Source organism: Somniosus microcephalus, chromosome 17 (genome assembly GCF_052327205.1).
Source record: "Somniosus microcephalus isolate GS21.2 chromosome 17, FLI_Smic_1.0, whole genome shotgun sequence".
In the NCBI taxonomy this organism is placed as follows: domain Eukaryota; kingdom Metazoa; phylum Chordata; class Chondrichthyes; order Squaliformes; family Somniosidae; genus Somniosus; species Somniosus microcephalus.
This window is the reverse complement of record NC_141003.1, coordinates 37,116,591-37,139,639: the sequence shown is the minus strand read 5'-3', so window position 1 is coordinate 37,139,639 and position 23,049 is coordinate 37,116,591. Positions and strand designations below refer to the sequence as shown.

The 23,049-nt window shown below is 44.0% G+C and overlaps 1 protein-coding gene across 1 annotated transcript in view; it reads left to right on the top strand.

Moving 5' to 3' along the window:
- Positions 1-381: 381 nt before the first annotated feature.
- Positions 382-23,049, top strand: part of LOC147105645 (uncharacterized) — a 211,557-nt gene continuing 188,889 nt past the window's right edge. The window contains exons 1-6 of the mRNA XM_086010936.1: positions 382-483; positions 13,589-13,657; positions 15,173-15,401; positions 19,073-19,190; positions 20,299-20,377; positions 20,557-20,648. Of these exons, the coding sequence (XP_085867062.1) occupies positions 435-483; positions 13,589-13,657; positions 15,173-15,401; positions 19,073-19,190; positions 20,299-20,377; positions 20,557-20,648 (636 nt within the window). The 5' untranslated portion in view covers positions 382-434. The remainder of the gene's footprint in view (positions 484-13,588; positions 13,658-15,172; positions 15,402-19,072; positions 19,191-20,298; positions 20,378-20,556; positions 20,649-23,049) is intronic.

Genomic DNA, 23,049 nt, shown 5'->3' with positions numbered 1-23,049 from the left:
TAGAACTTGGGCCTTGGATGCAGGTCGGAGGGGGTTAATTCAGAAAACCCCTTGTGAGTAACTGCCTGTAACGCTGTGAAGAGGATTGTAGATAGGAATGGCTCTGTGCCAATGTCTGGTAAGTAAAATGGAATTGTGTAACTGGTAGATGATGTATTTAATGCAAAACCTTTCAAGGCATTTTATTACTCTTTCTTTGCATTATAAGAAAGGACAGTGCATATTTAAGAGGCTGAAATTATGTTTCAGAACCAGAAGGGTTAAATTCACCATCAAAGTGAAAAAGCTCAGCAAACACCTGCTTTCAACTTCCTTATACTATTCAAATGAGACAGAGAGGAGCTATATAAATGGATGTAAGAAATAGTTTCTCCACTCGTGAGAATAATTCACTGGGATGACCTTAGTGTCTACTCCAGTCCCAAACTAATGCAATGGGAAAGCTTGTATTAGTTGTCCTCTGGGCTCTGTCCCTGTGCAGAGGTAAGTATAAAGTATTTAAAATGTTGCAATTGTATAGCTTATACATGTTTTTCGAGTATTATGTGATATGAAATGTAATAGTATTATCATAAAGACTAACAAGTTTGCCAATTGGTTTGAATGAAAATGTTGGGGGCACTGGAAGCAGGAATTTCAGGGGGTGATCCCCATTCCGCCAGTCCCACCTTCATTTATGATGTCAGGCTGCAAAGGGTGGGACACAAAAACTGGCTGACCTGGCCCCCGCAGGGGAGACCAGCCTAAGTTCCAATGGGCGGCATCATTGGGTCCCATCCCAATTCTCCCACTGAAAGTTCCCGCACATCCCAAATCCTCTGGAAAGTTTATGGATTTTCTGGGCCCATGTCTTCAGTTGGGTCTCAGTGCTCCTGGGTGCAGGAGTGACCTCATTTACTTACAGTGCTGGCACTAAAGTCAGGGCTTTCCAATTTTAAAAAATCTACTAATAATTGGTTTTCTTCGAATTGAGTCCTCGTACTGGACTCCTGCGCAATGAACTGAAGGAATTTTACGAAGTTTAAAGTGAATGATTCTTTAACCCAGGGCCATTGCTGAAAATGTTCAAAATCCCCTCGGCTTTCGTTGTGCAGGTAAAAGGCAATGAAAACAAAAGCAATACAACCAGTAGAGAAAAAAATCAAGTTCTTACAGTTTGATTGCATGAGAGAAACCATTGGTTGCAGCAGTTGTATGGTTCCTCCACCAAGGTAATGGATCCAATACCAATGGGATTTTAAGAAAACATAAATTGTATTTAATATCTCCCCAGGATAAATATTCCCTCTGTATAACGTACTTTTCACCCAAGATAAATTTGAGTGAAAAGTTAAAATCAGCAGAATTAAACTCAAACCTCAGAATGTCAGTACCCTAGAACCATAGATGTTTACAGCACAGATGGAGGCCATTCAGCCAATTGTGTCTGTGCTGAATCTTTGCAGGAGGAATCCAAGGCTAATCCTACTGCCTGGTTCTCTCCCAATACCCTTGTAGCTTCCTCTGTTTCGAATATTTATCCAGTTTTTCTTTAAAATATGGAATAGCCTCTGCCTCAACCACTCCCTGTGGTGAAACATTCCAGGATCCAAATACGGATATTTCTCCTAATCTCTCTCCTCACTCTCATGTTATGGTCTAAGTGCAGCATCAAAATGTTTTGAAAAATGAAAGCTTGGCTGTTAACTATTTATGATGAAACCATTCAAAGAAGACATGGGGGGAAAAATTTGGTTGCTTTGCGCCTCCCGTTAGTGCCCTAAGAGGGCGCTAATGGGGCGCAAAGCAACTACCGTCCGGGCGCGGCGATGTTTGCGCCGCTTGCGAAGTTGAGCAGACATTTTGCGGTGACGCTAAACACTACCGCCACGATCTCCTGCACCCGCAGATCGTAACGTCAGTCGAGCGTGCAATGCCCCGGATCGGATATTGAGTGGCGCCCCCTGCCTTTCCACCTGCCACTAGCAATGACAGGTTGAGGGGAACATTTTACAGTCGGGACTGGGGGAGCGCTATTTAAAGGCTGCCACTTCCTGCCTTTTTTTGTCAGCGACATTTTTGCACCATGCATTCTGAGAGTGAGAGAGAGAGACTTCTGGAGAGGTTCAATGCTGTGTGAAGGAGTTTAGGGTACTGAGCAGCACTTTGCAGGTTCATTTTGATTTGACCTTCCTTGCATCGATTTAGAAGAAACTATGGAGGTTGCACTCTGAGCTCTTTCCCTGGGCCTCTCCATTGTTCTTTCCAGCAGAATTGTTGCACAGGTCTCTCCAGGCCGAGATTCAAGGCTGCAATGAGCAGGGTGTGGATGGAGAGCAAGATCGACCCTCCCCTTTAAGAACTGGCTGGCACCAGTGAGTCTGTGTTCCATTGCTGACTGGCATCACCTGCGCGGCGCCCGCGCTCTGATGTAACGCCTCGCTCTTCGGCGTTAGCGCCTTAAGAGAGGTGTGTAGCACCTGATTTAGTGCACCAATCACCTTTATGGGCGATAGAAGCCAAGTTTGCAGTCGGGGATGATAATTAGCGCCAGGCGCTAAACTTTGCGCCCGGCTGATAATTGCACCCCGAACGGGGCGATACCAAATTTCTCCCCCTTGGAATTTTTATAGAAGAGAGTGGCCGGAAGCATCATAATCAAACTTTCTCATTGGCATCTCAGACTGAAGATAGACTAGAATTTGTTAGCACACTGTCCAAATCTAATTTCACATATAGCGCAAATAAGAACAAAGCCACTTTGGATTATATCAATCAGCTTATTATTTGAATGTAAGAGAGTCAGGAGCAGGCAGTCTGCTTGAGTGACCCATTTGTTGGTGCTGCTATTAGAAGATAAAATTACATTTATCCAATGTTTGCTTCCTCTGATATAGTTACATCCCCAATTCAACAGCTCACCAGCAACACTGAAATAAATCCAGGACTGTCACTCTAGGACAACTGCTACAACTTTGCTGGGTTGGAGTTTTGAGTTGACAAATTTTGGCTGTAGTTCTCATCTTTTTTACACTGGCGTGTGGTGGAATGTAATCTTACATGTCAAAATGATTCTTCTTTGTAATCTCTTAAATTCCTTGAGGGTGCAACACATGACAGCCAGGAACAGCACCTGGTTGTGCCTGATTGATAGGCTTTTTCACTTTACTGCCCATCCCCTTGAAGCCTAACACATCAAGCACTTTATCCCATTATCTCCAGCCCCACCCCTGTAAAGTATGCGAATATACTTAATACAATACGGAAGAGACAGCTTAGAAGGTTCGACGTAGGTCTTTACTTCATACCAACAGGCGGGAACTGAGGGGAGATCAGTACCCACAGTACTATTTATACCCCTATGGCCAGGAGTGGTACTACGGTATCACTACGCCCTACAAAGTAGTGCTGCCCTGGCCATAGGTTTAAAGTAACATACATATTACATACACAACATTCCTCCCCTTTTAATTAAAACGTACCCGTGCAATTAAGTCAACAGATGCACCATAACTAGGGCTAATAACATTTGGTAACACAACATACATAACATATTTACATCAGAGTTGTCTACCTATATATATATATAAAAAGAAACATGTTATAGATTCAGTCTCTGAGGAGGCCTCCTGTCTCGACTAGGATAACGTCTTTCTCTAGTCGGTCTCGGTGTAGGCGGCGGTACTTCCGTCACCACTTCATCGCTGGAGTCGTCGGTGTCTGATGGCACATCCTGTGCTGTGGAGCTCACTGGAGTGATGAACTCCTCGCAATCCTGAGACTTCTGTAGCGACGAGCTGGGCCGTGATTCCGCTGGAACAATGTGCTGAGACGTTTGAGGTAGTGAATCAGTTGGGTTTCTGGACTCCACAAGTTGATCAGCATGTCGTCTGATTATGCCGTCCCCAGTATCCACTGTGTACATCAAAGGTCCCTGGCGGGCCTTTATCGTACCAGACCGCCACTTTTCATTTCTATAATCACGGGCCAACACTTGCTGCCCCACCTCGAAGCTCCGTGTCTGTCTGTCAGGAGCCCTACGAAATACTCGGTTTTCCACATCTCTCCGGATGTTTGGTCTGAGCAATTCGAGGTGAGACCTTAACCTTCTATTAAAGAACATGACGGCGGGGGCCTGGTTGGTCACCGTATGTGCAGCATTACGGTATGCGAATAGGAAATTGTCCACCTTGTGTTGTAGTGGCAACCTTTCCTCCCCCATCGCCTTGATGGCCTTTTTAAAAGTCTGTACAAATCGCTCTGCCAGCCCATTTGTAGCCGGATGATATGGTGCGGACGTATAATGTCGCACTCCATTCCTTTTTAGGAATGCTTGAAATTCTTCTGCCACAAATTGTGGCCCATTATCCGAACAGACTTGCTCGGGCACCCCGTTTCGGACAAAAATGGTCCTTAAGACTGCGACCGTCTTTTCGGCTGTCGTTGATGACATCTTTATGACCTCCGGCCATTTTGAGTGGGCGTCCACTACAATAAGGAACATCGCATCCATGAAGGGCCCAGCGAAGTCCACGTGGATCCTTTGCCACGGCGTTGAGGGCCACTCCCACGGATGTAGTGGGGCTTGGGGTGGTACGTTCTGTACCATCTGGCACTCTTGGCATGCTTTTGCTACTTCCTCGATGTCCCTGTCAATGCCGGGCCACCAGACGTAGGCTCTGGCGAGGCTTTTCATTTTGACACCCCCCAGATGACCTTCGTGTAAGTCCCGCAACACTTTATGTTGTAATTTTTGAGGGACCACCACCCTGGCTCCGCACATCAATGTGCCCCGGCATACGGACAACTGGTCCTTCCTTGCCGAAAACGCCGGCAATGATGCGTCACCCTGCGCCGGCCAGCCTTTCACGGTCAATTCATAAACCCTTGCCAGTGTCGGGTCATTCTGTGTTTCCCGCTCGATACATTGGCTGGTGATGGGCAAGTGTTCCATAACCGCCGTATGATATATTTCCACAGGGTCCTGTACTATCTCTTCGATCTCGGCAGGCAATGGTAGCCGCGACAGGCCATCCGCATTGCCATGCTGTTTGGTACCCTTATATTCGATAAGGTACTGGTGTGCTCCTAAGAACAGTGACCATCTCTGTAGCCTTTGGGCCGTCATCAGGGGCACCCCTTTTGTTGGATTAAATATGGACACCAACGGTTGATGATCCGTCAGTAGTGTGAAACGTTGCCCATGTAGATAGTGGTGGAATTTTTTTACACCCCACACCAGACTGAGGGCCTCCCTGTCGATTTGCGCATAGTTTCTTTCGGCTGTAGTTAACGACCTTGAGGCAAATGCTATTGGCCTCTCCGTCCCATTGGGAAATTTGTGTGACAACACTGCCCCTATACCATACGGGGAGGCGTCACATGCCAACCTCATTGGCATTTTTGGGTCAAAGTGTGCGAGCACTTCCTTTGATGTAATGAGTTGTTTACCCTTTTTAAAAGCAGCCTCACACGCTTCGTCCCAATTCCAGGAGACTCCCTTTTGCAGCAATGAATTTAGTGGATGTAAAATGGATGATAAGTTCGGGAGGAACTTATGGTAATAGTTTATAAGGCCTAAGAATGATCGTAACTGAGATACATTCTCAGGGGGCGGGGCCTTCACTACTGCCTCGATCTTTTCCGGGGACTTATGCAGGCCTTCCTTATCTATAATGTGACCACAGTATGAGATACGTTCCTGGAAAAACTCACATTTCTGCTTGTTCGCCCTGAGTCCGTATTGTTGCACCCGCAGAAGTACTCGCTCCAGGTTAGCGAGGTGGTCGTTATCCGTTTGTCCTGTCACCAGGATGTCATCCAGGTAGCACTGCGTTCCTGGAATGCCCTGTAGGACCTGTTCCATGGTCCTCTGCCATATGGCTGGGGCGGACGCTACACCAAATACCAGGCGATTGTACTGGTACAATCCCTTGTGTGTGTTAATCGTTAGGAGCTTTTTCGAGTCCTGCTCCACCTCCATCTGTAAATAAGCTTGACAAAGGTCAATCTTCATAAAGTGTCTACCCCCAGCTAACGATGCGAATATGTCCTCTATCCGCGGCAGCGGATACTGTACCGTGTGCAGGACTGGGTTAATAGTTATCTTAAAATCCCCGCAAATGCGAACCTTCTTTGGTTCCCCTGGCGTGTTATTTGCAGATTTCTTTATAACTGGGACGATGGGCGTGGCCCACTCACTCCACTCAATCTTTGTAAGGACACCTGCACTCTCTAAGGCATCCAGTTCTGCTTCCACAGCTGGCCGAATGGCGTAAGGCACCGGTCTGGCCTTACAAAACTTGGGGTTTGCGTCTTGAGCAATAGTTATTTTTGCTCTAATGTCCTTTAAGGTCCCCAGCCCTTGTTGGAACACCTCTGGCGTTTATGCCAATATTTTCGACAGCCTGTTTGTAATGGTTGTATCATCCTTGGTGGTCTCTACTTTTATCTCGTGTATCGACTTCCAGTCGAAATGGATTTTTCTTATCCATTCCCTACCCAAAAGTGGTGGTCCACCGTTTGGTAGGATGTATAAATAAAGTCCTGGCACTTTTCTGCCGTTGTATTTAACTGTTACTTGCATTTTTCCCTTCGGGTAAACTTTTTGTCCCGTATATGTTTTTAATTTGATTTCGGTATCCTTTAAGGGAATGCGTTTGAACAGCCTGTTATAATCTTGTTCATTAATTACTGATAGGGCTGAACCCGTGTCCAGCTCCATATTAACTTCGACGCCTGCTACCTTCATTTTAACCCACATTGTGCTGTGGTCCTCCGTTTTGTCTACACCATATAACTTGAGACATCCCAGACCTTTAGGCTCTGCTTTTGTGCCTTCCTGTGACTCGTCTGAGCTACTGTCAGATATCTTATGTACTTTTGTCCTTGCCTTGGTACTGCTCGGATTGCCCCCACTATTGGGTTTCGTACCCGACCGACAAACTTTCGCTATATGCCCCTTTTTCCCACACTGCTGGCATATTTTATCACGAAACCAACAATTACTTTGGTCGTGGGTGGTTTTGCCACAACGGTAGCATTTACCTTTGTGAAATGTCACCTCATGGGTGTCATAGCCGGTTGTATTTTGTCGTATTTGAGCAGCACCCTGTGCTGCTGCTTCATGTGACGATGCTATTTCCATTGCCTGATCTAGGCTGAGCTGTTTCTTGGCCAGCAACCGTTTTCGTGTACTCTCATTTAACATGCCACAGACAAATCTGTCTCTGATCGCTTCCGCCAAAAAGGCTCCAAACTGGCAATGTTTGGACAACCGTCTGAGCTCAGCCCAATAGGCTGCCTGCGACTCATCATTCCTTTGGTCGCGCCTGTAAAAGCGGTACCTTTCCGCTATAAATGGTGGCTTAGGGTTTAAATGTTCCTTTAACGTATCAACAATTTGGGCATACATTTTGTCTGCTGGCTTTTCTGGAGTAAGAAGATTCCTCAGCAGACCGTATGTTTTTGCCCCCATAGAATTTAATAAGGTTGCTGCCTTTTCGTCATCTTTCACCTTGTTTACTATGCAATAAAGTTCATGCCTTTCTACATATGCGTCCCATTCTTCTTTGTCGGCAACAAATTCTGACAACTGAGCTTCTTTAGCCATTTTTAAAACTGCCGAAGAGGTTTGCCCACCTTTTTCCACTAGATGGCGCTGTTGTTTTTTTAATTTTAAACTGCTGAAGAGAAAAACTTTTCCCCTTTTGTCCACTAGATGGCGCTTTTCCCGCCTTTTCTCCCTCTGCTGTCAACGACGTCTCTCCAGGTTCGTTATTTTTGGCCCTTGCAGCTCCCGTTATTGCCACCGCCGCTATTACAACGACCTTCCTCTCTCGTGGCCCGCTAGTCCTCGTGGCTCCGTTTGTTCCCCAGATCGCCTGCCCGTTCTGGCCCTTGCAGCTCACGTTCCCCGGGAAGGATTGCAGTTTACCTGGCCCTGGGTGGACTTTTGCCCCGTGTCTGGAATGCCCGTTCAGCCTCTTCTCTCAGCTGCCGCAGCCTCCGCTAGAAACCTCTCTCTCTCGCTCCGTTGCTGCCGCTCCTCCTGAACTGGGCGGCCTCCTTCGGTCGACGCTGGACTCTGCAGGCTGGTAAGAAGCTTCTCTCCCCGTACTGCAACCGATCCTTTGTTGCACCTTGTACTGGTGAGTTCGAACGTTACTCGTCGCCAGTGTAAAGTATACGAATATACTTAATACAATAAGGAAGAGACAGCTTAGAAGGTTCGACGTAGGTCTTTACTTCATACCAACAGGCGGGAACTGAGGGGAGATCAGTACCCACAGTACTATTTATACCCCTATGGCCAGGAGTGGTACTACGGTATCACTACGCCCTACAAAGTAGTGCTGCCCTGGCCATAGGTTTAAAGTAACATACATATTACATACACAACAACCCCCACTTTTCACTTGTGTACTGATAATAGTCCCAGTAAAGTTATCCAGATCTTGCGGACATAACTAAATATGTGATCATTGCCTAAATACTCCTATAGTAGGAATAGCAGTTCCCTTAGCACTTTTGCTATGAATTTCCTCATCTTCTCTAAAAACATGGGTGCATGGGATACTCCAAGAGCTTTGCATCAAAGTATCCTTCACTTCCTGTTATCTACAATAACAGCAACTTGTATTTATATAGCGCCTTTAATGTAATAAAACATCCCAAGGCACTTCACAGGAGCATTATCAGACAGGATTTGACACTGAGCCACATAAGGAGATATTAGGACAGGTGACCAAAAGCTTGGTCAAAGAGGTAGGTTTTAAGGAGCGACTTAAAGGAGGAGAGAGAGAGATAGAGGCGGAGAGGCTTAGGGAGAGAATTCCAGAGATTAGTGCTGAGGCACCCGAAGGCACGGAGCCAATGGTGGAGCGAAGGAATTCAGGGATACGCAAGAGGCCAGAATTGGAGGAGCACAGTGTTCAAAGAGGGTTGTAACACTGGAGGAGGTCACAGAGATATGTCTGTATGTTTTAATCAAAAAATCCTTTTCAGTTGCATATACCACATGAAATGGCCATTTTCCAGTCTATAATTTTTCTGGAAAATTTGGAAGGTAGCCAGGCTGGTTGACGACTATAAACCAGTAATGTCAGATTTATTTGTTGCTCCATGCCTCCCAGTAAACAAATTCCAAATGCATTAATAAATATACTGATTTATTAAATCCAGGTATATTGGAAATGTTTTTAAGAATCAATTTTTGGGCCTGGTTAAATAGCACGGAACATCCTATAATCCTGAGTTATGGATACAAGAAAGCATAAAGCAAGAAAAGGGCATTCAGCCAATTACGATTGTGCAATTCACCCGATGTGGGATGCTATCATTTATTTTCCTGAGGGATAGTTCCGTGTGAATCAAGCAAGTTGCAGAATATCTATCCACTTCCTTCCTGCTTCTGTTCCACACCCAACAGCACCAGAGCATTTGTTAAAAATTGAGATTAATAAGATTAATGAAGACTGTTAAACCAATGATAGTTTCTTAGAACTATTGCCAGTGTACTTTCGTTTACCTGTAGAAAGGGATTTTGCTCTGAATTTATCCAGTGAAGTGGATATATAACTGCTGACTTTGCAGAATCCCAAACTGCATGGGGTGATTTTGGTCTCCGAGTGGGAAATGGGCAGGAGGTGGGCTAGCCTATTTCAGACCAGAGCTCTGGCCACCAGGATTAATGTCCTTCAGAAAATCTGACTGCGGTACAAGCAATGGTAGGTCGGCGGCAGGAACAGACATTTTATTTTCCGTCCACTATCATCCCATTTTTGAGCCCAAACGGAGCCCAGTGGAACTGTGTAAAATACACAAGTCAGGCAGCATCTGTGGAGAGAGAAACAGAGTTAACGTTTCAGGTTGATGACCTTTCGTCAGAACTGGTGAACTGATGAAACAGCGGGCTGGACTTTGCTCTCAGTGGCGAATGAATGGCGCCAGCCGTTCATTCCAGTTACACTAGCCCACAGACGTACTGTGGGATTTTGCACTGGAACTTGCTGTAATTAGAAATCCATTTCAGCGCAGCGCCCTCTACAGGGGATCGGGTACCTGTATGAACAGGGTAAGCAAAGGTGTATCTCTTTAACCAATCAGATTGAAGAATCCTTAATGAACAGCGCAGTGTCTGAACCAGGAAGTGCCAGTTAGAATGTTTAATTCATGTACAGAACATGAAATAGGAGAGGAAAAGAAAGATGGGATTAAGAGAGAGAGAGCTAAATGGAGACAGAAAGAAAGCGTTAAAAAAATTACAATTTTTATTTTTTTAAATCTCCAACGATAATTAAAAGCTAAAGGAATGAGACTCCACACTTGTAAAAGTTAATTTTCAGTGCCAGAGAGGTTGTTTGGCAGTAATTAAGACTTATTATGTCATTAAAAATTAACTTACACTTGAATGGACAAGCCCTAACTTTTTCTGGTGAGTTTAGTAGGTACCTATCATGTAAGTACAGCAACTTCACACCGTTCCACGTGTTTCAATGCTGAGTCTCAGGTGAGATAGCAGTATAGCACAACTTCCTGATTTCCACGTTTAACTGCGTGTGTGCGGTTGCTGGAAGTTGCTTTTCCGATTTACACTTTAATAATGGTGAATGCTGATAGCCTCGCCATTTTTCTACAACAAAATCTGGTCCAATAACTCTGCATCTCTCTCCACAGACGCTGCCTGAACTGCTGAGTGTTTCCAGCATTTTCTGTTTTTATTTCAGATTTCAAGCATCCGCAGTATCTTACTTTTGTTATAATACACAAGTTATAATACAGAAGTGTTCCTTTAATGCCTAATTAAATCCCCACTGTCAAGCCTGTGCATTTTCAAAATCATGAGGGGTCTAGACAGAGTAGATAAACTGTTCCCATTGGCAGAAGGGTCAGGAACCAGAGGACACAATTCAAGGTGATTGGCAAAAGAACCAAAGGCAACATGAGGAAAAACTTGTTTACGCAGCGAGTGGTTACGATCGGAATGCACTGCCTGAAAGGGTGGTGGAGGCAGACTCAATCGTGGCTTTCAAAAGGGAATTGGATAAGTATCTGAAGGAAAAAAAATTGCAGGGCTACGGGGAAAGGGCGGGGGAGTGGGACTAGTGAAGTGCTCCTGCAGAGAGCCGGCACGGGCTCGACGGGCCGAATGGCCTCCTTCTGTGCTGTAACCATTCTATGATTCTATGATTCTATGAAGTGGTCTGCAGTGCCAGTGCCAACTCCACTTTAAAACAATAACACAATCATTGGCAAAGGTCTGTGTAGGTGCATTGCTGCCCTGTACAGGGGACGTGGGATTGTTTACATGCATGTCAAAAAACACAGCTGTTTTTACCTCCATCCCTAACAACAATCTTATTTACTGTTTATTTAACCATCAAGAGGCGGTCACTTCTTTTGATGCCTACTATCGCTGGTGACATCAGTGATGCTTCACTGCCAGTGTGCTATTGTTGCTGCTGCTGCTGGTAAACTGGCAGTGTAAATCCAGCATTGCAGGTCCTGACTTGAAACTGAGGAGCAGTGAGTTTTAGGAAGAAAGGTTTAAACTATATTAGTCAGCTTGACTCAGTGTTAGCACGCGTGCCTGAGTCAGAAGGTAATGGGGGCCAAGCACTACTCCATGAGCTGAACACAAAACCTAGGCTGACACATCAGTATCGTATCGAGGGAGTGCTGCCAAGTCAAGGGTGTTGTCTTTTGGACAAGATGTTAAACCAAGGCCCTGTCTCCCTGCTCAGGTGGATGCAAAAGATCCTGTAGCACTATTCAAGGAAGGGCAGGGGAGTTCTCCGGGTGTCCTGGCTAACACTCGTCCCTCCATAACAACAGTCACTAACTTCAAAAGTAATTGATTGGCTGTGAATGATTTGGGGACTTCCTGAAGATGTGAAAGGCACTGTATAAAAGCAAGATATATCTTTGTGTTAATAAACAACATATGAATATTTGGACTGCTTTGGTCTACTACTGAGAAGTTATCTCAATGGAATGTAATTACACTGCTGGGACTGTTGAGTAGGAAGCTTTGTCAGCAGCCCTGATTTTCTTGCCGTTTATTTTGCTGAATTTTCTTACTGAGACCTGCGTTATGCTAAACCAGCCTCAGTACATCCAAAATCATCAGAAGGGCTACCAAACGTATCTTCCCCTCCCCTCCCCTTTCAGCATTCCGCAGGGACCGCTCCCTCCGAGACACCCTAGTCCACTCCTCTATCACCCCAAACAGCCCTTCCCCTTCGCCTGGCACCTTCCCGTGCAAGCGGAGGAGATGTAACACCTGCCCCTATACCTCCCCCCTTCCCACTGTCCAGGGCCCCAAACACCCCTTCCAGGTGAAACAGCGATTTACTTGTACTTCTCGCAATCTAGTATACTGTATTCGCTGCTCATGATGCGGTCTCCTCTACATTGGGAAGACCAAACGCAGATTGGGTGACCGCTTTGCGGAACACCTCCGTTCAGTCCGTAAGGGTGACCCCGAGCTTCCGGTCGCCTGTCATTTTAATTCTCCGCTCCATTCCCACTCGGACCTCACCGTCCTTGGCCTCTTGTATTGTTCCACGGAAGCTCAACGTAAACTCGAGGAACAGCACCTCATCTTCCGATTAGGCACTCTGTAGCCTTCTGGACTCAATATCGAGTTCAACAATTTCAGATCATAACCTCGGCCCCTATTTCATTTTTTCTTGTAATTTTTCCACTCCTTTTCCCCCCCCTTTCCTTTTGTTTCTGTCTCACACCTGGCAGCTATCTCTTGCCCTGCCAGTACACTTTACACCTAATCTCAGCCTATTACCATCTCGTCTAGCTTCTAATACCTTTTATTGTCTTTTATTACTTCTTTTGTTTCTTTTATTCTTTTGTCCGATCGCAGCCCTGCCTCCGATCTATCTTTTCTTTCCAGTTTTGAAGAAGGGTTCGACCCGAAACGTCAACTCAAATTTCTGTCCACGGATGTTGCCTGACTTGCTGAGTTTTGCATTTTCTGTTGTTATTTCGGATTTCCAACATCCGCAGTATTTTGCTATCGTAGAAGGACTAGGTTGCTGGAATGGTTTCCCAAAGGGCATACCACTGCTCAGCATAATGATGGGAGAGGGAGAGGGGCAGCAGAGGTCTGAGAGTAAGGCGCCATGTCAAAAGACAGCACATACCTTCTGACACTCGCTCTATTACCCCGAGTGGCAGCGCTGCATTTACAGTGGCTCTTATGTTCCGACGTAGGCAAATGAGCTCTGCAGGAAATTTGGGCATAATTCCTCGTTGGCAAGGCCGGCGTGGAAACTGGCGTAAATTTCGGTGTGATTTCTGCGTAAATGGGATAGAAGAAATTCCGGGCCCAGTTTCTTTTATTCGAGACCTTTCTATAAAATGAGGTTGTAATTAGGGGTGCAATACACCGTTGCTTTTCTTTGTTTTTTCTAACACTTAATAGTTGCCTGAAAACACCATCGGGGTGACTGAACGTTTATGTTGTTGCTCTGCGGTTTCCGTGGCTCTTCCACTGGATTACAGCAGCCAGCGGCTAAACCCAACGGAAGGTCCTCGTCTTGCTTGTATATCTTAAGCCTAATTTAAATGTAAATATCTTCTTCTGAACCAGGTTTGCACAGCTCTTCTGCGATAAATATCCCCAGGTCTTTGGAGGAAACAACATCAGGTAGCAGCAGTGGTAAGTACATATTTATCTTCTTATAGAGATGTATGAACTTTTTAAATTGTAGTTTAAAAAAAAAGGTGTATTAGGGAAATGCCAGTGCTGAGAACTAGCATCCAGATCAAGCACCGAACACTCGCAGGTTTAATGTAGCGCAGCCAGTTGCAGTCAAATTCCTGCAACTTCAGAAAAACACCCCTAGTGCACAGTGTGACACTTAATTTTCCCCACATTAATAGACGCATAGAAAGTTACAGCACAAAGGAGGCCGTTCAGTCCATTCTGTGTCCATTAACCCAAAATGCTAGTGGCCATTTTTACGGCTTTAACTACCTGCACTTGCACTTTCAATGAATTATGAATTTGGAACATCTTAAAAGGAGTAGGCCATTCAGCCCCTCTAGCCTGTTCAGCCATTCAATTACAGTTCAATTTATAGGCTGGAGCACAAAAATCTAGGCTGACACTCCAGTGGCACTAGTTTAAAGACGAGCAGGGGAGTTCTCCCCGTGTCCTGGCCAATATTTATCCCTCAATCAACATCACTAAAAACAGATTATCTAGTATTATCACATTGCTGTTTGTGGGACCTTGCTGTGCGCAAATGGCTGCTGCGTTTCCTACATTACAACAGTGACTACACTTCAAAAAGTAATTCATTGGCTGTAAAGCACTTTGGGACGTCCTGAGGTCGTGAAAGGCGCTATAGAAATGCAAGTCTTTCTTTTTTTAAATCTGATCTGTACCTCAACTCCATTCACCCACCTATGATCCATTTTGCTTGATACCCTTACCTAATAACAATCTATTGATCTCACTATTGAAAATTTCAATTGACTCAGCATTTACAGCCTTTCAGGGAGAGAATTCCAGGTTTCCACTACCCTTTGTGTGAAAAAGTGCTTCCTGATTTCACTCCTGAATGGCCTAGCTCTCATTTTTAAGATTGTGCCCCCTTGTTCTAGATTCCCCCAGCAGAGGAAATAGTTTTTCTATAATTCTACCCTATTGAATCCTTTTGTCATTTTAAATACCTCAATTAGATCACCGCTTATTATTTAAATCCTAGATTTCTCTGTTTATCCACATCATTGCGCGTATACTCCTGTTGCTTGTTCTTCCTCCAAAATGTATTACCTCACTCTTCTCTACAGTTAATTGCAAATGTCACCTGTTTGCTCATTTTGGTAAACTGTCTATGTCTTCCCAAAGTCATTTACAGTCCACCTCACTGTTTAATAAATTGAGGCTGTTGAACAGAAGAGATTATGGGGTGATTTGATGGAGGTGTCTCATACTGTCTGGTGGAACTGTTAACAAAGTGGTTTAATAGCACTTCTTACCTGCCGCCTTATTCCTCCAGTGCAGTGTTGAGGTACTGTGCTCTCTCAGGACTTAGGTCATTCAACAAGGAAGTAACAGACAAGAACAACATCTGGATTTGTGTGCAATGTGATTAGGTTACAGTATGCAATGAGTACAGGCCACTTCCTTCCATCACCATCTGTTGGTATTTCAACTGTTTTTCAGGGTTTTGCAGCACATGGGGACATGGAGCATTCAGGACATTTGATGACAAGTTTTACCATTTTACATCAACCTGCAACTACATTCTGAGTCACCAATGCACAGGTGGCGCAGAAGATTTTAACATCCAAATCCGCCGAGGGTCAAATGGCAGTCTGGAACACGTCTACATCCTGATAGAAGGCATTACAATTCTTGTGGTGAATGGGACAATTACAGTTCAAGATGTGAGGTAAGTTTTGTCTGTATCTGCTTTTTAATTACAAACTTTCATTTGCTGTGTTTTTGGTCTCGGCTACCAACCTGTGACCGAACATTTCAAAGTGACTTTCATAGGAAATTATAGAATCATAGAATGATATAACACAGCAGGAAGCCATTCAGCCCATTGGTAGAGCGATCCAATTAATCCCACTCCCCTGCTCTTTCCTCATGGTCCTGTAAATATTTCCCTTCAAGTATTTATCCAGTTCTCTTTTGAATTTTCTCCAATTAAATATCGGGAAGACCGAAGCCATTGTTTTCGATCCCTGCCACAAACTCCGTTCCCTAGCCACTGACTCCATCCCTCTCCCTAACATCTGTCTGAGGCTGAACCACACTGTTTGCAACCTTGGTGTCATATTTGACCCTGAAATGAGCTTCCGACCTCATATCTGCAGCATAACTAAGACTGCCTATTGCCACCTCCGTAACATCATCCATCTCCGCCCTTGCCTCAGCTCATCCACTGCTGAAACCCTCATCCATGCCTTTATTATGGCTAGACTTGACTATTCCAATGCACTCCTGGCTGGTCTCCCACGTTCTACCCTACGTAAACTTGAGGTCATCCTTGGCTGCCCGTGTCCTAACTCACACCAAGTCCTGTTCACCCATCACCCCTGTGCTTATTGACTTACATTGGCTCCCGGTTGAGCAACACCTTGATTTCAAAATTCTCGTCGTTGTTTTCAAATCCCTCCATGGCCTCGCCCCTCCCTATCTCTGCAATCTCCTCCAGCCCCACAACCCCCCGAGATACCTGCGCTCCTCTAATTCTGCCCTCTTGAGCATCCCTGATTATAATCGCTCCACCATTGGTGGCCGTGCCTTCAGCTCCCTAGGCCCTGAGCTCTGGAACTCCCTCCCTAAATCTCTCCGCCTCTCTTTCCCCCTTTAAGACGCTCTTTAAAACCTACCTCTTTGACCAAGCATTTGGTCACCTGCCCTAATTTCTCCTTATGTGGCTTGGTGTCACGTTGTTTTGTCTTATAACACTCCTGTGAAGCGCCTTGGGGCGTTTTACTACGTCACAGGAGCTATATAAATACAAGTTGTTGTTGTTGTTGAACACCCTCGGCTTCTTCAGAGCTCCACATAACTGAAGTCCCTCATCCCTGGTACTATTCTAATCACGTTTGTCTGCACCCTCTCCAAGGCTTTGACACCCTTGGACTTGAACTGAGGCCTAATCAGAGTTTTATTAAAGTTTGGCGTAGCTTCCTTATACTCTATTAATAAAGCCAAGGATCTCATATAATTTTTAACAGCGTTCTCATCTTGTCCTGTCACCTTCAAATATTTGTGTACATAGACCTCCAGGTCTCCTTGTTCCTGCACCCCTTTAAAATTGTACCGTTTAGTTCATATTGCCTCTCCTCATTCTTCCTACTAAAATATATCACTTCACGCTTCTCTGCGTTAAATTTCATCTGCCATGTGTCTGCTCATTTTAGCACTCTGTCTATGTCCTCCTGAAGTCTGTGGCTATCATCTTCACTTTTATTACATTTTTGAGTTTCGGATCATCTACAAACTTTTAAATTATGCCCTGTATACACAAGTCCAGGTCATTAATATATATCAAAAAGAGCAGTGGTCCTCATACCAACCCCTGGGGAGCACCACTGTATACTTCCATCCAGGCTGAAAAACAACCATTCATCACAACTATCTGATTTCTGTCCCTTAGCCAATTTTGTATCCATACTGGCCTGTAGTTGCCGGGTTTATCTCTCTCCCTTTTTTTAAACAGGGGTGTAACACTACCACTGTCCCTTTAATCCCATGGGCTTTAATTTTGCTAACAAGTCTATTACGTGGTACTTTGTCAAACGACTTTTGAAAGTCCATATACACAACATTAACCGCACTACCCTCATCCACCCTCGTTGTTACTTCATCAAAGAACTCGATCAAGTCAGTCAAACACAATTTGCCTTTAACAAATCCATGCTGACTTTCATTTATTAGCCCATACTTTTCCAAATGCCAATTAATTTTGTCTCGGATTATTGTCTCTAAAAGTTTTCCCACCACCGACATTAGGCTGACTGGCCTATAGTTGCCAGGTTTAACCCTCTCCCTTTTTTAAACAGGTGTAACATTTGCAGTCCTCTGGCACCACCCCCATATCCAAGGAGGATTGGAAGATTGTGACCAGAGCCTCTGCAATTTCCACACTTACTTCCCTCAGTAACCTAGGATGCATCCCATCCAGACCGGATGACTTTCCTACTCTGAGGACTGCCAACCTTTTAAACACTTCCTCTTGATCTATTTTGATCCTATCCAATATCATTACTGCCTCCTCCTTTGCTGCTACATTGGCAGCAACCTCTTCTTCAGTGAAGACAGATGCAAAGTATTCATTTAGGCCCTCAGCCATACTCTCTGCATCCATAAGAAGATCTCCTTTTAGGTCCCTAATTGGCCCAGCCTTCCTTAGACTACCCTTTTTCTATTTATGTGTTTACAAAAGACTTTTGGGTTCCCTTTTATGTTAACCGCTAATCTATTCTCATACTCTCTCTTTGCCCCTCTTAGTCCGTTTTTTAGATCTCCTTTGCACTGTCTATATTCAGCTTGGTTTATTTTTATTTAAATTTGTTTTTAAAATTAAAGTACATAACTTGAAACTTTATTCTTACTAACTGTACTAATGGATGAGATACAAGCATACTCCTGAGATTTAAATTCCCATCTAATCAGACACTGCCAAGATATTGTTACATCATACTGTATAGCCATTTCTGTAAGGGGTTGTCTTTCAGAGCTTTACAAGTATTATTATAATGAATAATATGTGATATAGATTGTTTCTGGCCACCAGAGGCATTCATAATAATTGTATAAGAACAGTTGTATATGAACGGTATGAACTTTAATATATCAGTGTTAGTTTAATTGCATTTATGTGATTTTCTTAATATTTGTATGCAACGTTTGATTTGTATTAAGCTGCAAAGAATGCTTTGTTTGCAAAGCGCATTAACTTTAGAGTAACTCAGTGGTTCCTCTCTATTACCATTTTAAATCCCTTTTATCTGCATGGGAGAATTCATGGGAGCACCAACCAAGTATGACAGTAGACAACTGGCAAACAACATGGTGAATGCTAAGCAGCAGCCACGAATTTATCCATGGAGGATGGTGATGGGGATGGAATGGAAATAACGAGCCACCCTATGCAGCTAGGATCTATTTTCAAGGAGGCATTTCACTGCTGTTTTGATTGATGGTAGTGTCCGGTATGGGGAGAACCAAGAATGGGAAGGGGGAAAACACACCTTACTAAAGGGAACGCTTCACCCTGAAAAAAAGTAAAATATGAAATGAAATAAGGGTCGCTTCCTCCCAAAATACAATCTTGACTGAGGACCTTTTTTTCTTGTGCAGGATTTATGAGGGTGAGATTCATGTGAGTGTGTGTGAGGATGTGAAGGGTTTATAGTGCTTTGTGGTGATGTTATGTGACAACATCCTGTTCCAAATTCGAAATATACAAACCCATTTGAAGAAGTCTTTACTTGTCCAAAATTGAATCTTGAGATGTGTATCCCTTTTATGAGATGACATTTTAAATGTTTTTCATTTTAGCTTAGAATAACAGTTTCATTCAACATTACCTTTATTTTATAGAATAAGTCTGCCACATCGTGACAAGGTAATTGGCATCTATAAACATGGAATTTACACACAACTTTCGAACAGGAAGCATACTATATCTGTGAACTGGAACAATGAAGATGCACTATGGGTAAGTTAGTTTTATTCGATAATTTCATATTCATTTTTTATGTCGTTTTACATTTATTTATTCAGCAGAGTAAACAAATGACAAATAGCACATTGTAATTGGGATTTTCTTCAGTGGGAGAGCAATGTGTGTTCTTTTGATATGAAATATATATCTGCAGGTACATTAATACATGTCTGTTTCTCAGGGATTGGTTTGCTATTGGTCAACAATTTTTACATGAAATAACTGATATGTTGAGAACAAATAGATAGAAGTCAGGTGGAGGCAATATCTCTAGCGTCATTGAAGAATAGGTTGGGGCATCCTCTGGGGAGACTGTGGGCTAGAGATTCATTGACTGAATATCAGGCACTGTGTATAAGGGACGGCCGATCCGATACTGCCTGTTGTACGTCACCACTCGAGACAAAACTCTAGGCCTGTAGCTTTCCATGGAAGGAAGAGCTAGATGGATTGAATGGCCTCGCTCATTTATATTCATCCTTGTGATTAATACAACTGTGAGCTGATAAAAGATTCGGATGATGCCCTAGTTACTGTACGTGACTCTTATCCAAACTCTGTTGCTAGGTTAGAGCCTGATCACTTGTGGTGGATGTAGGTTGTGCTGCTTCATAGAGGGAGTGTATCACAGTGCTAGGGAGTTTTTAGCCAGACTGACCATCCAGGACAGGTAGAAGCAACATGCGTCAAAACTTCCACAATTACAATTGGGGAAGAGTTTACTCCTCAGCAGATAATACCTTTGTGTTCCTGTAAAAATGTTGAGCTATTTTTTAGACCCGGAGAATAAATAACCCTTCCATTTTGTGCATTGAGGATCAGCATCAAGTATTACTGGATTGGAAATGGCATAGGCCAGATGCAGACTAAAGTTCCTACTTCCTCAACTGAACTTCAGAGGTCTACAAGCATGACATGTTTTCCATTTGCCGTATGAGTCATCCTCTGACCTCCCTGACTGAGATTGTCAATTTAGTAGAAACGAGAACACCAGAGATAGAAACCAGTTGTTTCTTGCATATTCTTTGCACGATTTGGAACTGCCAAGCCATACTCTTTCAAACACATGTGTCTAAAACTTTGCATTTACTTTTATTTGTAGGTAACTCTTGATGATAAATATCAAGGACAAGTGTGTGGCCTTTGTGGGAAATTTGAAAAGAACAGCAGCGGCACTTATGGTAAAAAGAACAAAAGAAAAATTGTTATTTTCTTGCTAGACTGAGTCGGGTTTCTCGTGATGTAATTGCCTGTTATGTAATCTGACAGTCTCAGTGTAATTGCTGGCATGTGCATTATCATTCTGGTTGGTATAATTTAATGAGCACAATTGTCATGTCTCCATGCTTTTTTTTTACAGATTCAACTTTTATTGATGCAAACAAGCTGGATGTTTTGGGTCACACATGTTATAGAACCCCCCAGTCAGGCTCATCATGTGTCCAAACAACTGTAAGTTTATAACCAGAGACATACTTAGAAGTAACTACAGAAAAAAAGCACAGTACCTTTGATCTGATGGTCACATCTTGAGCGGTAGAAATTACACTGCTGCTGATATTTGCAGACCGATACTCAGGACATTTGTTTCTCATTTCTCTCTTGCCCACTCAGACTGCCAGAACTAGTCACCTTTCTTATTGTCTGCACCTCAGCTTACTGAGATGAGAGGATATCAGTTTGGAAGATGAACATTTTCCCATGCCGCACCCAGTGATACACACTGAACGGACCCAGCATCTACTCCCAGCTCCACAATTGCATTTTTACAAATTCTCAAAAGAAGAATTGTTAATATTTTTCTTTTGGTCCCATTGCCCTGGAGACCTGTTAGATGCAGAGAAGACAGGGTCATCAGTTTTATCAATTGGCCTTTAATTGCCATACAGGAGAGTGGAGGCAAAGAGCCACGTAAATACAGAAGAACTGCTAATGGGCGTCATTTCCGTATCGCTCTTTTGCAACCCTTATATAAGTCTGCCTTTAATAGACTTCAGAAAACACCCTTAATGTAGCAGCATTCCCGTGTCATTCCCGTGTCATTCCCGTGTCATTCCCGTGTCATTCCCGTGCTCTTCTGTTCTCATATTCTTTCTGGTGCCCTGTTTGGATTTCTGCATTTCTATCAGAATGGATTCAACATGTATTCCTGTCTGCAGATGAATTACAGAGACAACTTTTGGTCTTCCTGTACCCAAGTTTACACACAAGCATAAATTTCAATGAGCAAGCATAAGCATAAATATGTACCAACACCAGTGAGTGACCGGTTCGGCGGTGACTAGTAGGCCCTTCTTTCTGTGCGACTGGTCAAGTCGCCCGACTCACTGCAGCAGCCCCCAAGTGGTCCCTAACTGTATCCTTTATACCCCAAATTTGGCAGGCCTCCCAATGCATACGTGTCTCAGACCACGTTGGCTATTGTTCAATCATTGGTATCTCTTCTGTCTCAGACCATGTTGACTATTGTTCAATCATGGGTATTTCTTCTCCTTATCTGTAGTCAATGGGCCTCAAGGCCGCTTGCGCTATGTCTAAAGGGGTTGCAGAAGTTCCTCATTGTTCAATCAGCTTAAAGGTTTGTTTTGCAGAACTCTCGAGGTCCTGTCTGATGAGTTTGGAGAAGTTAAATAAATCTGTAGACAATGGGCCGCTTATGCCATGTCTAAAAGGGTTACAGAAGTTAACTAAATCTGTTGAAAGGTTTGTTTGCAGAACTCTCGAAGCATGCTGGTACATTCAATTCAGCCAAGTCACAACGAACAGCGAATTATATCTTACAATCTAGAGGGAGGTGGTTGCTAGTCCTGGGGGGAGGGGTGCCTGATCCCGGGGTGGGGGGGCTCTGGTGTCAGGCAGGGAAGCTGGTAAACTTGGGGGCCAGGGTGGGGGGGGGAAGCATTCCTGCTCCTCTTGGCTCTCCTCTTGACCCACAAGCAGTGCTGTAAAGGTACTTACTTCTTCCTCGGCTCCCTTTAGCTGTTGGGTTTCCTGAGGCCTGGGAAACCCGGCTGGCCAAGATTAAACCTGGAAGATAGGTTAAATCTGAGGCATGCAGCCTCATTGTAGCATTTAAACGACCAACTTGCCTGCTGAGAGCGGGTTGGTTGCCTGCCCATGTCCTGCTTCCGTTAAAACTGGAAGTGGGCGGGTTGGAGGCGGGTTGGGTTCAGGTTTGAGATTTTTAACATTTTAACATCCCACCCGACCCAAACCCACCCATTTTTGGGGGCTAAAATTCTTCCCCTTATTTCCCCTATAGACCTTCGAGAATGCTACTATAAGTTGTATTGTATTATTGTCTAAATGCTTCATCTTGGAAGACATGAAAGTCTGGGCTGTGAACATCAGTGGACTTCATTATAGAGTACTGTGTACAGTCCTGGTTTCCATATTATAAAAAGGATATAGAGGCACTGGAGAAGGCACAAACAAGATTTACAAGGATGATACCAGAACTGAGAGGTTACAACTATCAGCAAAGACTGAAAAGGCTGTGCCTCTTTTCTCTGGAAAAGAGAAGGCTGAGGGGTGATCTGAAAGAGGTCTTTAAAATTATGAAGGGCCTTGATAGTGTAGATGTAGAGAAGATACTTCCATTTGTGGGCAAGTCCAAAACTAGGGGCCATAAATATAAGACGGTCACTAATAAATCCAATAGCGAATTCAGGAGAAACTTCTTTACCCAGAGAGTGGTTAGAATGTGGAACTCGTTACCACTTGGAGGAGTTGAGGTAAATACCATAGATGCCTTTAAGGGGAAGCTAGATAAGTACATGAGGGAGAAAGGAATAGAAGGATGTACAGAGAAGGTTTGATGAAATAGGGTGGGAGGAGGCTCATGTGGAGCATA